Here is a 15,339-nt window from a genome sequence, read left to right as displayed (position 1 = left end):
ACAGCTGAAGGCTGAGATTTAGACATCTGAATCTTTTTTAGCTTCCCTGCTGCTGACTAAATATCAAATGTAGGAAGACGAGAGCAGAGCCACAAGAGACTGAAAATTTTAAACATAGAATCAGAGAATCCTGGAATGGTTTGGGTTGGAAGGGACCTTAAAGCCCATCTTGTTCCAACCCCTGCCATGGGCAGGGACACCTTCACTGTGCCAGGCTGCTCATCCCAACCCCTGTCCTGGCAGGGACCCCTCCCACTGTCTCAGGCTGCTCCCAGCCCTGTCCAGCCTGGCCTTGGGCACTGCCAGGGATCCAGGGGCAGCCCCAGCTGCTCTGGGCACCTGTGCCAGGGCCTGCCACCCTCACAGCCAGGAATTCCTTCCCATTATCCCACCCATCCCTGCCCTTTGTTAATGTGAAGCCATTCCCTGGGTCCTGTCCCTCCATCCCTTGTCCCCAGCCCCTCTCCAGCTCTCCTGGAGCCCCTCAGGCCCTGGCAGGGCTCTGAGCTCTGCCTGGAGCTGCTCCTCTCCAGGTGAGCACCCCAAGCTGTCCCAGCCTGGCTGCAGAGCTGAGGGGCTCCAGCCCTGGAGCAGCTCTGGATTCCTCTGGACTGGCTCCTGCAGCCCCACGTCCCCAAACACAAGCCCTGAGTGCCAGCCCAGGCAGAGTCACAGCTCCCAGCTCCTGCTCCAGAGCAGCTCGCCCAGATCTCCCTGCACAGACACCAGTTATCCCCCATTTTCCCAAACACACCCCAAAAATATGCAGCTCATCTCCTGCTTGGAGCTGGAAAGCTTCCCTTGTTCCAAAGACTGAGCTGGGGAGGGAGCTCCCACCCGAGGAGGGAAGCTCACAGACTGGCTCCTCGGAAAAACCCAGATTTAAGTAGATGCAAAAAAGCCACTTTTCAGGGAGCTGTGCCATAACAAGCCTCAAGTTTGCAAATCCAGTAACTTCCATGTACTGGAGCTTATTAATATTGGATTTTTTGGCAGGCGCTGCCTTGTCCAGCTCGGATTAGCAGCAAGTATATTCTGCTTGTCAGATTTAAACAAGATGGATAAATCTGGCACAAAAGCAAGACCAAATATGGAAGCAAATGATTTAAATTGACAAGATGCGGCTCACAAGCACTCAGCACTCGCAGTCAGTGCCCATCAGCTGGGGCAGGACTCCTGCTCTGGGCCACAGGAGTCAGATTCTGAAGGCCAGAGGCTAACGAGGTTACCCACCCCTAACGCTCACTGATGCCAGTGCCAGGCTGCACTGGGATTTGTTTGTGTTTCCACATGATGGCAAGAGCAGCATGGTGATGAACAGCCCAAAATCCCTCAAAAGCCAAGAGCTTGAGCAGAGCCACAGGAGGGAAGGCCTGGCTGGCAGGAGGTGACAGGAGCCCTGTCCCTGCAGTGGCCATCCCCTGCTGGGGAGCAGATGTGGCCGGGGACAGTGGCCGGGGACAGGGACAGTGGCCGGGGACAGGGACAGGGGCCAGCAGGGCCCGGCAGCTGCCAGGGAGGAGCAGCAGGAGCAGAGCTCCATCTGCCCCGCTGGGAGCAGAGCTGTCACCTCTCATGAAAGCCATTTCCCGTCACAGGGACATAGGGACACAGGGACCGGCCTCAGCTGCCAGAGGGCACGGCCAGGGCTCCAGGAGCGGCCCTGGGAGGGCTCAGCCAGCTCCCAGCCACGGGCAGGAGTCATCCTCAGCAGGGGAAAAGCGAGAGTTGTGGCAAGTGAGGAGTTACACAGCCTTCAGCTGCCTCTCACAGGGAGAGCATTTCATTTGGTTCATTTTCCAGTGGAGGCCAGCCTAAAACCAGGATCTGTCCCCCTGAGCTGCAGCAAAGTGGCCCCAGGGGCCCAGGAGTGACCACGGCAAAGCCACACAAGCCCCCTGCACACAGGAGCAGCTCTTTGGCCACAGCCACCCCCTTTTGGCCACGGCCACCCCCCTCTGGCCGGGCCAGCTGAGCCTGGGCCACCCTCTCCAGAGGGCAGACCCAGCTGGGGTGCTGAGAGGAGCAGCCCCAGGACACAGCTCCATCCTCCCACGGGCACCCCGGAGCTGCAGCCTGGGCACAGGCAGAGCATCTCCTTCCCACAGCCCTCCCTGCGGTGAGACACAGAGGAGGCAGCGGAGCATTCCCCACAGCTCCTGCACGTGGGGACCCCGATCTGTGAAACCAGCCCCCCCTGCCCGGCTCTGGGGCCGCCCAGCAGGAGCAGGCTGGCTTGGAGCCTGCCTTCCCTTCCCAGGAAGGGCTCCAGCCAGCACAGCCACTTCTGGGAATTGCTTCTGCTGAACGCAGGCTTTGCCTGCTACCAACCACCAGAGCTGTTCCTGCGGCTCTGCTGGGAGTTCTGCTGCCTGGTGCTGGCTCCAGCAGGACAGGCCAGCCAGGGCCACATCTGTCCCCTTCCCTGCTGGGCAGCAGCCCCTGACCCCAGAAAATCCCCAGAGAGATTTTCATCTTCATGCCTGGGCTCAGTGCACAGCTGAGGCAGTTACTGTGTCATTCCACATCCCTGGGGCTCGTGGCACCTTCCTGCCTCCAGGGACTCCTGGCCATGGCACAGAGGCCACCAACACCAGCCCAGGCCAGCAGTGGGTGGAGGGACAGAGGGACGGGCTCAGAGCTGGGGACAGCAGCCCAGAGCTGCCCTTTCCCTAAAGGAAGGCAAACCCAAGGGACAGCCCTTGTCCCTGCCAGCCCAGGTGCCCCAGCCCCACGTCTCTGTTCAGGTACCAGCTGTGAGGGCACTGTGCCACCCCAGGGAGCCCTGCAGGGCCCCACTCCAAGAAGCACGGGACCTGTAGTTTCTGCTAAATCTCAAAGTTTGGGACAGAGTCATTGCAAGGAATGGAAAAGTCCTTGGCCAGGCTTTGTTTCCTACAGCAGCACCTGGAAGGACTGAAGGGGCTCTGGAGCTCCCTGTGCTCTCTGTTCCTGGCCCTCACCCAGCTGTGGGACAGGACAGTCAGAAGTGAAATTCCAGGTGTTCCAGACAGTCCTGCCCTCGCTGAGGTACAGGCACAGCCAGAAGTGAAATTCCAGGTGTTCCAGGCAGTCCTGCCCTCGCTGAGGTACAGGCACAGCCAGAAGTTAAACTCTCAGACACTCTGATGGTGCCACTCTGATAGAGCCGAGGGGGCCTGGATGGCACCGGGGAGCCTCTCCGGCATTTCCAGGTCTTTGCCTGTCGGGCAGCAGCAGAAGGAGGAGGAGGAGGAGGAGGAGAAGGAGAAGGAGGAAGAGGAGCTGCGCTGGCTGGGAAGGAGGCAGGGAGGGCAGCAGCCCACAGGAGCACTTGCACAACTCCCCTCCCTCCCGTTCCTGCAGAAAACCCAGCAGTGAACAATTCACAGCAAGTTCTGAGCGCAGGTTCAGCCGCACCTCCTGTTCCTCAGCAGACACCAAACCCTCAAGGTCTTGCTCTGTTTCACAGCATCTTCTGCTGGTGCCAAGACAGCGAGCACCCACCCACAGCTCGCTGCCGGGGAAGGATGCCCTGCACACCTGCCAGGGCCCCGTGTGCCGCGGATCCGTGGGATCACACGCGTGTGAGCAAGCAGGCGTGCCGAAATGCTGCCACTGTTTGCTGAGAAGTCTCCTTAGAGACAGCCCAGGCACTAAATCCCCCAGGAAGTCTCAGTAGCCGGAGAATAATCGTGGCAGAGGCTCAGCACTGGGGTGCTTTAACCTCTGCAGTGGTGTCGGAGCCAAGAGGCACCAGGCAGACGTGCTGCCAACCCTCCTGCCACCCCAAGGCACCCAAATGCCCACAGGCCAGCTCCAAACCCCACGGCTGGCATCCCACGGCTGGCACCAGTCAGCAACGGATACCCCGGCAAGGAAACAGACCACCTCATTATCCGGGCCCCAGATCATTTTAGGATGACAGCTACCTCCGGAGATAAGAAAGAAAAACCCACCCTGCAGCTGCAGGGGGGAGGGAAGGAGAAACCACTTCCACTGCCAGAGCCGGGCCAGCCCTTGTGCTGTGTGCTGCAGGGACAGCAGCGGGAGGGAGCTGTCCCTGCCCAGCCCCACTGCCCCAAAACAGCTCCCCAAAACAGCTCCCCCAAAACACGGCTCCCCCCCCAAAACAAACAGCTCCCCAAAACACGGCACTCCCCAGCCCAGGTAGGCAGCACACTGAAGGGCAGGACCAGCAGGGCCAGCTCAGGTGCCAGCCTGGCAAGGACCCTGCGGGTGGCACAAACACCCCAAAACGTGTTCCCATCTCCGCCGGCTCCGTGTGCACTGGGCTGTGCAGGACCACAGCCCATCCGTGCAGCGGGGCCCCCCCACTTCCCTTTTCTGCTGTACCTGCTCTGCAGCGCTGTCCTGCTGCCCCAGCCCTGGCTGGGGACACAGCACTGCCCTGGGGACACGGCTCCAGCCCCCAGGGCTGCGGTACCACGCACAAAAAACCCTCCGAAATCATGTTTCCAATTTCTGCAGCATTATATAATTAGCATCATTTGTGTTGCAAAAGTAATTGCAGTAACATTTTTAATTAGTCTATTTGAACACTAACATTTCTCCAGTGTGCATAATATGTTGACACGAAATTACTGGGTTTGAGGCAAGTCGGAATGATTGGAGTTTGTTTTGCTTTTGTTTCTTACTTGTTTAATCCAGTCAATAAGAGCGGTGAGAGCCCAGCCCGCAGAGCGGCTGAGCTCAGTGGAGAGCAAAGTGTGATGGGTTTCACTTCCGTCTGGGGGGAGGAAGGGTGGCTGCTGAAGGCTCTGAACCAGAGAGAAATACTTGCTTGAGAGGTAAGGTCGGGGTGACATTTCCCAGCTGCTCAGTTCTGGGCTCAGATGTTGACTGGTGAAAACACAAAACAGAACGAGAGCGCTGGCCTTGGAGCGCGGGGAGAGGAAAACCTGGAGGGAGGAATTCTGTCTGGTATAAAGTTTGGAAGGAGATCTAATCTGAAGAGTCTCTTTGCTTACTGAGTCACAAGCAGGGACAAGAAGTAAACACTCTCCCCAGAAAAGTTCCTGCATGGCACCCAACCACACATTACCAAATTACGCTTTTTTTTCTTCCTTTCTCTTCAGGAAAAGAATCAAGATTCTCCTTTCCAAGATCTTTTCTACATTGTACACATGAAAGCAGCGACAGATGCAGGTTATTTTTTGCTCCCAAGTGTGAATCATGTTCCACTGCTCCTCACCTCTGCCCAGCCACAGCGACTCCAGGCTGAGCAAACCCAGCTCAGAGACCACGTCCCCCTTGGCACCCTGCCCCACACGGGGCTGGTCCCCCTCGGCACCCTGCCCCACACAGGGCCCATCCCCCTCGGCACCCTGCCCCACACAGCCCCCACGGGCTGCCCGGACAACAGGACAATGCCCCCGGGATGCCAAGGCGGGGAAACCCGAGCAGGAAGGAGAGAGCTGCCAGTTCCCAGCAGCAGCGCGTTCCCAGCAGGCGACCAAGAACTTCACTCTCGAAAGCTTTCGGAGCAGTTCCCTTTCCTTCAGCATCCTCCAGCACTTGTTAGTCAGGAGAGCCAAGGCTCGGCCACGTTCCCTCCCCGGCCTGCAGACACCGAGGGGATGCTCCTCCTGTTCACTCCTGGTGCTGCTGCTGTTCCTGAACCCCCAGCCTGGCAAGGGGAGAACACCCCCCTCCTTTCCCGAACCCCCAGCCTGGCAAGGGGAGAACACCCCCCTCCTTTCTCTCCGTTCCTGAGAAGTTTCTGCTCCTTCCAGCTGCAGCAGGGCCAGAGAGCCCCTCTGTACCAGGGGCTGAGAGAGCCAGGGGGCACCGAGCCTCCCTGGGCAAGAGTTCATCTTCCTGGCAGCTCCAGGCACATCCTTCGGCTTCCAACACCCACGAGATATGGATTTCTTTTTGTTCAGCCGCCAGGAGCAGCCCTGCCCACACCCAGACACTTTCTGGCTCACCAGAGCGACGTTGGCCCAGGAAGTCTTCAGATGCGCACGAGGATAAGGAGGAGATCGTGTGCGCGGATAAGAAGCAGATTAGCAGGCAATTAAGTGGCATTTTGTGCTATCCATTAGTATTTCAAGCTAGAAGAGTCAGTTTCTGCTAACTTCCTGCCAAAAGTCACAAGTAATGAGCTAATTAACAATCTAATTATTGCAAATGCCCTAGAAAGAAATCAGGGCACAGGTGAAAACCTACTTAAAGCGGGCACAGCAGCAGGAACAGCTGGGAGCAGGCAGGCTGTGCCCAGCTGCATTTCCAGCCATCCCGCGGCACAACGGGCTGAAATACTCGGGGAAGCGGCTGAAGTTGAATTAAAGCTGTGCTCAGTAAAGGGAGAGAGGCAGAGCCTCACTCCAGAGCTCCCTGCCAGCCCTGTGGGGCTGAAGAGCCCCAGCACAAAAGGCAGCCCTGGGATTTTCTGCCTCCCGGTCGGTATTTGCCAAGTTCAGCAGCAGCTGCAGCGCAAACCCAAAGCTGCTGGTCCCTGCACAGCCCGGCACAAGCACAGCTCCCCTGGCACAGCTGGAGCAGGGCAGTGCCAGCCCTGGTGCCCACGGTGCTGCCTCCCACCAGGACAAGCCCCAGGACAGATGGCAGTGGCAGAGACCCTGTGCTGGCTTCCCGAGCTGGGAGTGCCCTGCAGGGTGGCACGGTGTGCCCTCCGCCCCGGGCACAGCCGAGCTGCCCTCACCGCGATGGGCATCCCCACGGCAGCACCTTCACCTGGGCACCCCAGCTCCTCACGGGTGGGCTCTGGGAAAAGCCACACATCACCGATCTGAGGAAAGAAAAGGCCGGGCTGGTGTGCAGAGCGCAGTCTGCAGGGTTCCCTGCTGCACAGCCAATATTCCCCACGGCACACGCGCGTCTGTAACGCCGGGGTGACCTGCAAAGGGGGCTCTGAAGGCAGAAAGGGACATCACAGGGCTGTCACACACCCCTGGGGGTGGCACTGACACCCTGGCAGTGCTGCTGCTGTCACTGCCCCACCAGCCAGGGCTGCACTGCTCAGCCACCCTGAGCCCAGCTCCACGGGCTCACCGGCTGCCCTGGCACTGAGGGCTGATTTAACCCTGCCTAAAAACACCTGAGGAAAAACCTTGAGGCAAGAGCACAGCTTCGGGTTCGGATAACAGCTCCTGACAGCTGGGAGAGACTTGGAAAGGCGCCAGTTTCCCGACACTGGATGCTCCAGGTAGACCCAGCAGGGCTCTGGAAATAATGCAGGCAAACCCTGCCGGGCCAGCACGCGCTCCCCACCTGCCCCACAACACACTCCGGATTTCACAGACACGCTGTTTGCACAAACACAGCTCACTGTAAGGAAAGGCAGGGAATTCACAGCCAGGAAAGCCTGGCAAGACCCAACCCAGAGATCGGAGGTGCACAAAATTCCTCTCAGCAACGTGACTGAACTGCCCATGTGTGAAACCTCAGGTACCAGGGGAAGCTGTGACCTTGAGAAACAGCCCTAGGATACATTTTCGTCTCCATATCCACTTTCCTCTGCCTGCCAACACCTGTCCAGGCCTTCAGGCTGGGGTTTGGGAGGCGGCAGGGAGAGGGCTTTGGTATTTTAAGGTTCTATGCATGTGGCAAGTGTTAAGGATGAGTAGCAGCATCATTTCCAGTGGATCAGCCTCAGGCTGCTCGCACAGGCAGCTGCAGGGATGCTCCGAGAGCCAGAGCCACCCCAGCACCTCACAGTGAGGGTGCCGCTCCAAAACCCCAGGACAGCTGCGAAGAGGAGCCTTTCAGAGCTCTAAAGCACGTTTGTTTTCATGCCAAATACCTCAGCTTGGGAGTCAGCCACCCACCAAAATAAAACTCTGTCCCAAATATTCACAAAAGCAGAATTTCTCTGCCAGCAGCTGCGAGCACCAGCCCCGTTTGAAGCACACACAGGTGGGACCCACGGGCCAGGGCGAGCAGGAGCAGCCCCAGCTGGGCTGGCTACAACAGCAACCAGATAACGCCCGGGTAATCCAGCCGAATTTCCCGGGGGGACATCCCGAACCCCTGAAGAGCCTCTCCAGAATCCCAGCATTAGCAGAACAAAGAATTATGGTCATAGTAACCCGGCTACTGCAACATATTTGATTATAAAGCCTCGTTTTTTTCCCCAGCAACACAACCGAGCCATTCAAGCCCCCGCCGGCTACGCAGTTCCAGGCGCGGAGCAGCCCTCGCCCAGCCCGTTCGCCAGGCAAACACATGTTTTGGTGCTAAGTGCATTAAAAACAAACTCCCCTCGGCCTTTTTCGGGGGATTTAGCCGAAGTCCTGGGCGCTTATCTCTGCTAACGAGACCCGACCGGCTTAAAGGCACCGACTAGTTGCTGGGTTGATTAAAAAAATGACTAAGCTGCTTCCCGGTGCGGCGGGGATGCTCGGGGCCGGAGCGGCGGGGATGCCGCTCTCAGGGGATGCTCGGGGCCGGAGCGGCGGGGATGCCGCCCGCAGGGGATGCTCGGGGCCGGAGCGGCGGGGATGCCGCCCGCAGGGGATGCTCGGGGCCGGAGCGGCGGGGATGCCGCCCGCAGGGGATGCGGGGCCGGTCCCGGGGGAGCGCGGCCCCTCAGCCCCGAGGCAGCGCCACACTCACCTTGACACTGGAAGCCCTGCTTGCCGAAGCCCCTGCGGAGAGAGAGGCGGAGTGAGACACCGGCCCCGGCCCCGCGGCGACCCTGCCCGGGCCGGCGGCCGGAGAGCAGCGGGCACCGGGGGGACCGCGATGGGACGCGGGGGACGAGGGGAGCCGGGACGGGAGGGGAGGAGAGGAGAGGGGGGCCCGGAGGATGGCGAGCCCGAGGAGGGGCGTCCCGCCGAGCCGGCGGCCCGGGGAGAGGCTCACCAGATGAAGTCGGTGCAGTGGCTGCAGAAGGTGGGCTGCTTGAAGAACCGCGCCGTGAACTTGTGGTTCTTCACCTCGTGCACGTTCTTCTGCCGCAGGGCGCCCTTGCGGGCGAAGCGCACCGGGCCCTCCTCGCCCTCGGGGGCCGGCGCTGCCGCGGGCGGCTCGGCCATGCTGCGGGGGCTGCGGGCCCGGCCCGCTCCGCTCCGCTGCTCCGCGGGGCCGCCGCCGCTCGGGCTCGGGCTCGGGCTGCGCTCGGGGCCGCGCTCGGGGCCGCTGCCCGCAGCTGGCGGGAGTCCGGCACCGCCCGCGGGACACGCCCCCTCATTTACATGCGGCAGCCCCGCCCTCATCTGCATCGCCGGACACGCCCCCGGCGTCTCGCGGCACCGCAGGCCCCGCCCCCCGCGCGCGCCTCCCGCGATTTGCATGTTGATTTGCATGGGGACCTGCCCCGCCCTTCATTTGCATAGAGCGGCTGCATCCCGCGGGAATGCGCGGGGACCACCGGGCACGGGCAGGGATGGACACCGGGAATGGGCAGGGATGGACACCGGGAATGGGCAGGGATGGACACCGGGCATGGGCAGGGATGGACACTGGGAATGGGCAGGGATGGACACCGGGCACGGACAGGGATGGACACCAGGAATGGGCAGGGATGGACACCGGGCACAGACAGGGATGGACACTGGGCACAGGCAGGGACAGACCCCAGCCAGCAGCCCGTGTGAGGCAGGGCTCTGGGCAGGGTCACCAGGGCAGGGCCATTGTCCTGTCCCTCTGCCCCAGCCGGCGGGTGGGGGAGCGAGCAGGACTCAGTGGGAAGTAGAAATGGGTGTCTCTGTGCCAGCCATGGGGACACCTGCACTGCCCCATGCCCGCTGCAGAACGGGCAGTGACACTGCTGACTCCTCCTGAGCCCCAGACTTCCCACGGTTAAGAACAGAATCTTTTTCCTCCCCCGATTTTCTGCAGAGCACGAGTCAAGCCCAGAGGGGATCCTGGCAGGAGCTCAGGCACAGCGGCTGTGCCAGGCTGGGCGCTGGCGTGGCCGTGCCTGGGGGAGCAGGAGGTGGTGGCCACGAGCTGCCCAGGCAAGGCCATGCGCCCGGGGCTCGCACCCAGACACAGGGGCACAAACCACCAGCTCTGTGGGCCTCTGGGAATGATTTCTGAACTTGCAGTTGGAATAATGATCCTTTACCAACCCACTGCAAGCACCTCAGCTGGCTGGCACAGAGGAGTTTTCCAAGCACATCCACCTTTCATCTTACTCAGTGCCTGACTGCACCCACGGACACAGAAAATCAGATCCATCAGCCTCCTCCTCTGACACCCAGGTCTCCCCGGCCCGCCTGGTGCTGCATCGTCCTGCTCTGGGTGCTGAGGAGGTGAGAATTCAAACCAAAACACGAGACAGCTCCAAGTGAAACGTAACCATGTTTCCATGAACAAGTCTTTATAATTCTCATTTCTGGGATTTAATTCTGGATCTGCATCCACGTGATCCTGCCCCTTTTGAGGCCTGGGACCGTCCCTGCTCCGCTGTGATCCAGCCCTCCATCCTACGTGCTCTTTCTCTGAAGAAAGCCCCGCTCACTCCATGGAATTAAACACCCAGGAGGCTTTCCCGAAATAGGCCCAGGGCTGTTATTATGCAGCTGCTTGGAAGGGTTCACTGCAGTAATGAAACGGGGCTGACCCGTCCTGCCCATACCACCCTCCCAGGAGCAGCAGGCTGCTTCCATCTCTCACCGTCCGCTTTTCCTGCTCAGGAGCAGAAATCTATTGCAGCCATCCCTGCTGCTGCTGCGCCGTGCTGGGAGGGGACGAGGGGACGAGGGGACGAGGGCAGGTCCCTGGGGTGTGTGGGGGCCACACGTGGGGTTCCTGTGCCCAGCAGCACCGGCCACGCCGCGGGGTCCCCCTGCCCCGGGAGCCCCACTCGGTGCGGGCTCACCCAGGGAGCTGTGGAGCAGAAATAACTCCTCCTGCACGGAAAGGAACCCAGCAATAATGGGAATAATTACAGGGCGTTTTCACTCCTTCCCTCTGCGCTCTTTGAGGGGAGAGGGGTGTTCCCCTCAGCGCTGTGCACTGCACGTGGAGCCACACCGGGCTGAATTCTGCTCCTTTTTACTGTAAACTCCGGGCTTTGCCTGTTTCTGCCTTGTTGTTTTTTACTGTATGTTCCCATTTTCCAAGGACAGCCCCCATAACTGCTGCGTGTGAAATGCAGAGAATTTGGCTTTAATTTCCCCCTACGAGTGTTGATAATCATGATAATCATGCTCAAACTTTTGTCACTGCTGGGCCACGGCACAAAAGTACAAAAGCCAGGTACAGTTCTTGCTCTCAGGGGATTGCTTTCTTCTTTCCTTAGTTTACGTAATTCTACTTAATTTTCCTTTTTTCATTATTTAGTGCTCTCTGAGTCACGTCATATGAAAGGCAGGATCTTCATGGCCACGTTCATTTTCACAGAAGCTGAGGATCAGATCCCCCCAGCGCTGGAGATGTCGGGATAAGATCCCAGTAGCTCCTTCCTCTGAGGAAGTTGTTCTATTTATTAATGCAAGGGCAGTCGCCCAGGTGTGTCAGGGGCTCTCACACACAAACAACCCTGGGCAGTCGCTCTCGGGGGACCCCGGCGGTGGAGCAGAGGGGAAATGGGCCCAGTTCATTCCCGTTCCCATCCCAGTCTGGGTTCTAAGGCTGTTTTCCCCCCTGGCTGTTCCTGCTGCAAGAAAGCACCAAAAGCCACCCAAAAGTGCCGTGGGAAGAGTCTCAGTGCCTGCCACACTCGTGGAGCTCCGAGGAGCTGCCAAACCCGAGCTCCTCTGCTGGGGCTCCCCAGCTGCCGGGGCACAGGAGCAGCGGGAGCCGGGCAGCCTCCCCTGAGCCATGATTCACATCCTCAGAAAGGGACCTCATCCTCCCCTCCTCATCCTCCCCTCCTCATCCTCCCCTCCTCATCCTCCCCCTCCTCATCCTCCCCCTCCTCATCCTCCCCCTCCTCATCCTCCCCTCCTCATCCTCCCCTCCTCATCCTCCCCTCCTCATTCTCCCCTCCTCATTCTCCCCTCCTCATCCTCCCCCTCCTCATCCTTCCCTCCTCATCCTCCCCTCCTCATCCTCCCCACAGGCAGCCCAGGAGCTGCTCTGGGCAGGGGGAGCTCGGAGCGGCCACAGAACTCGTGTTGGGAAATGTGGGAGCAGAGAGCAGAGAGCCCAGCGGGAGCCTGCGGGGTCTGGGCCAGGAGTCTGGAATGTGAAATTTCCCAGGAAAATCCCACAGCCCAGACCCCGGGGCTCAGGGGCTCAGGAGCCCAAACCACGAACCTTGCCAGGAAAATCCCACAGCCCAAAGCCCGGGGCTCAGGGGCTCAGGAGCCCAAACCACGAACCTTGCCAGGAAAATCCCACAGCCCAAAGCCCGGGGCTCAGGGGCTCGGCTCACACTGCGGGATGTGCTGTGCTGGACAGCTCCAGCTCTGGGCCCCACCCCACCCCACAGCCGGTCCAAAGCCCAACAGAGTCACATTCCCCAAATCCAAGCGGAATTCTCCCCGTTTCCTTCTCCCGGAGCACCCCGCCGGCCCTGCAGCCTCCAGCCCGCGCTGCTGTGGGGACACTGCTGCCCTGCTGCCCACACCGCCTCCCCTGAAGAGTTCAGGAAAGCTGGAGAACAGATTTCTCTCTTTTTTTTAATCTCTTTTTCCTTCGGGACCCAAATCTGCCACAGGAAACAGGTGGAGGAAAAGTCCAGCTCTAATTAGATATGGAGGTGCCTGAGCAGCGCTCGGCAGCCTCAACATCCGTTTGTCCTCTTGCCCTCACCCAGCGTGCCAGGAGGGATCCTGGAGAGGGGACAGGGATCCTGGAGAGGGGACAGGGATCCTGGAATGGGGACAGGGGTCCTGGAACAGGGATCCTGGAACAGGGACAGGGATCCTGGAGAAGGGACAGGGGTCCTGGAACAGGGACATGGATCCTGAAACAGGGACAGGGATCCTGGAGCAAGGACATGGATCCTGGAGCAGGGACATGGATCCTGGAGCAGGGACAGGGATTTCCTTAGGCAGAAAATCCTGGTCCCTCCGAGCCCTGGAGGATCTTGTCGCTGCTCACAGCAGTCGCTCCTTCAGCCCCCACTCAGGGGCTGCTCGGGGGGTCCCCGGGGGCAGCACAGCCGCGGTCAAACCCCCAAACCCCTCGGGACAAAGGGCCCGGGGGCAGAAGCGCAGCTGGAGCCGCAGCTGGAGGCACAGGGGGACTGGCCCGGGTTCCGTGGGGACACTGGGGACGGGCAGGGTGACAGGCACCGCCCGCAGCAGGGTGCCATCAGCTGCTCTGGATTTTCCCTTTCTGCTTTCACAGTTTTCGCGTGCTCCACGTCCTCCGTGCAGCGGGGAGAGAGATGCGGCGTTCGTGTGAGGAGAGACCCGGCTCCCCACGCACCGAGCAGGAGATCCTCCACAGCAGGAGATCCTCCACAGCAGGAGATCCTTCAGAGCAGGAGATCCTTCACAGCAGGAGATCCTTCACAGCAGGAGATCCTCCACAGCAGGAGATCCTTCACAGCCGCCGCTGGGCCAGGAAAAGCCCAAATGTCCCTGGTGCCTGAGCTGCAGAAAGCTCCGGAGTGGCCACAGTGAGGGCACAGCCACAGGGACATGGGGACAGCCACAGGGACATGGGGACAGCCACAGGGACACGGGGACAGCCACAGAGACACGGGGACACGGCCACCACACCCACCCAGAGCTGCTCCGGGCGCTCGCATGGCTCGGCACATGCCAAACATGCTTAGGCTATTTCAATATTTCATATTCCTGGCTGCTGGCTTGCAGGGAGAACAAATTAATTCTGTTTTATGTACCCAGAAACGGCCCACATCAAACCGCCTTCCTGCACAGTTGCTCAAGCAAAGTTTGTGGTGAAATCCTTGGGGTGTTGTTGCTTGGTTCCCAAACCATCTGATCGATTATTGGCTTCCATGTCCTCCAACTCTGCAGGAAGTTGTGATTATTCCTTGCTATTGATCCAAGTTTTTGATTTCCCCCTGTGCACGGCGAGGCAGGGCGGTGGCAGGGCCAGAGTGGCACTGCCACCTCCACACCTCTCACCAGGGCACACAGGAGAGCTTTGGGCCTGGGGCAGCCAGGCAACAGCACAGAGCCAAGGACAGCATTCCGTTTTTGGGCTGGATTAAAAGCAAGGCTCAAACTCAGCAGCACCAGGCCGAGCTGCTGTTGAGTGATGGGCTCGAGCTGGTGCAAGAAGAAGGGAAAGCTCCAGGGACACCTCAGAGCCCTGCCAGTGCCTGTGGGATGTCCAGGAGAGCTGCAGAGGGACTGGGGACAAGGGGTGGAGGGACAGGACCCAGAGAATGACTCCCACTGCCAGCGGGCAGGGCTGGGTGGGATATCGAGAAGGAATTCCTGCTGGGAGGGTGGGCAGGCCCTGGCACAGGTGCCCAGAGCAGCTGTGGCTGCCCCTGGATCCCTGGAAATGTCCAACTGGAATTGTCCAATTGTTGGAGAGGCCTTGGAGCAGCCTGGTGGCACAGCCAGCTCCGGAGGCAGAGCCAAGGGGAAGCAGGGGACAACCAGAGCCACCAAGGCTCTGCTGTCCCCGGGCCGGGCTGCAGCACCGGTCCCCTCCGGGCTGCACAGCTCTGCTTGTGCCATGGCAGACTCCAGCTGCTCCAGCCCAGGAGCTGAATTCCTCTGCATCTTCTTTCTCCCGAGGGATGGCTGCTTTTATACCCATCATTCACCACATTGCTCAGAAAAATCATCTCATAATGAATTCTTCACCCGGCCCTTCCAGGAGCCTCATTTAAATAACAACGAGGCTCATTAACGGCGCAGGGCTGATCCCTGCACAATGATTTCTTCATTAAGCTGTGCCTGGGAGGCTTTTCCTGCCAGCCGAGCCAGTGCAGTAATCCTTTCCTCCCCTTTCCTCCCAGCCGCTCTCTGCTGCTCCCCACTCGCGGATCCTCGGGCCCAGCCGTGGGCAGGGATGTGCCGGTGCTGGTTCCTCCGGGAGCCCTGGGATGTGGAAATCCCAGATGGATGTTCCTGCCCTGCCTTTGGCCTTCGGCCACCCCCAGTTTATCCAAATCCAGCCTGGCCGGGAGCCCGCCCTGGCTGCTCAATCCCTGCTGGCAGCAAATCGGGGCTGGCTGGGTCTGTGCCCCTGCCCGGGAGCCCCAGCCCGGCTGCCCCGGGCACTGCCCAGCCCCGGGAGCCCGGGATGGAGCGGGGAGCCGGGATGGAGCGGGGAGCCGGGATGGAGCGGGGACCCGGGATGGAGCGGGGACCCGGGATGGAGCGGGGACCCGGGATGGAGCGGGGAGCCCGGGATGGAGCGGGGAGCCCGGGATGGAGTGCGGACCCGGGAGCACCGGGCGGGGCTCGGCTTCCCAGCGCCTTTATCTCGGGTTATTTCCCAGCGCCGATTATTGCAGCTGGAAGGGAGCGGGCAGCTGCGGGCCGG

The 15,339-nt window shown here is 60.3% G+C and overlaps 1 protein-coding gene across 7 annotated transcripts in view; it reads right to left on the bottom strand.

Moving 5' to 3' along the window:
* PRKCB (protein kinase C beta) overlaps positions 1–9,183 on the bottom strand; it is an 86,489-nt gene extending 77,306 nt beyond the window's left edge. For 5 of the 7 annotated variants that reach the window (XR_012058225.1, XR_012058227.1, XR_012058228.1 and 2 more), the window contains exons 1-2: positions 8,830–9,181; positions 8,581–8,612 (exon numbers count right to left, since the gene is read on the bottom strand). Coding sequence is in view for 2 of the 7 variants with exons in the window: in XM_030285004.4 (XP_030140864.1) it covers positions 8,581–8,612; positions 8,830–9,002 (205 nt within the window). In the remaining 5 variants the exon portion in view is untranslated. Of the gene's footprint in view, positions 1–8,580; positions 8,613–8,829 lie in introns of those variants that run through there. The other 2 variants (XM_030285003.4, XM_072935505.1) reach the window with 2 other exon arrangements.
* Positions 9,184–15,339: the final 6,156 nt, after the last annotated feature.

The sequence above is a fragment of the Taeniopygia guttata genome, chromosome 14, assembly GCF_048771995.1.
Source record: "Taeniopygia guttata chromosome 14, bTaeGut7.mat, whole genome shotgun sequence".
Taxonomy (NCBI): domain Eukaryota; kingdom Metazoa; phylum Chordata; class Aves; order Passeriformes; family Estrildidae; genus Taeniopygia; species Taeniopygia guttata.
The sequence above is the reverse complement of the archived record's forward strand: the minus strand, read 5'-3'. Positions and strand labels throughout refer to the sequence as shown.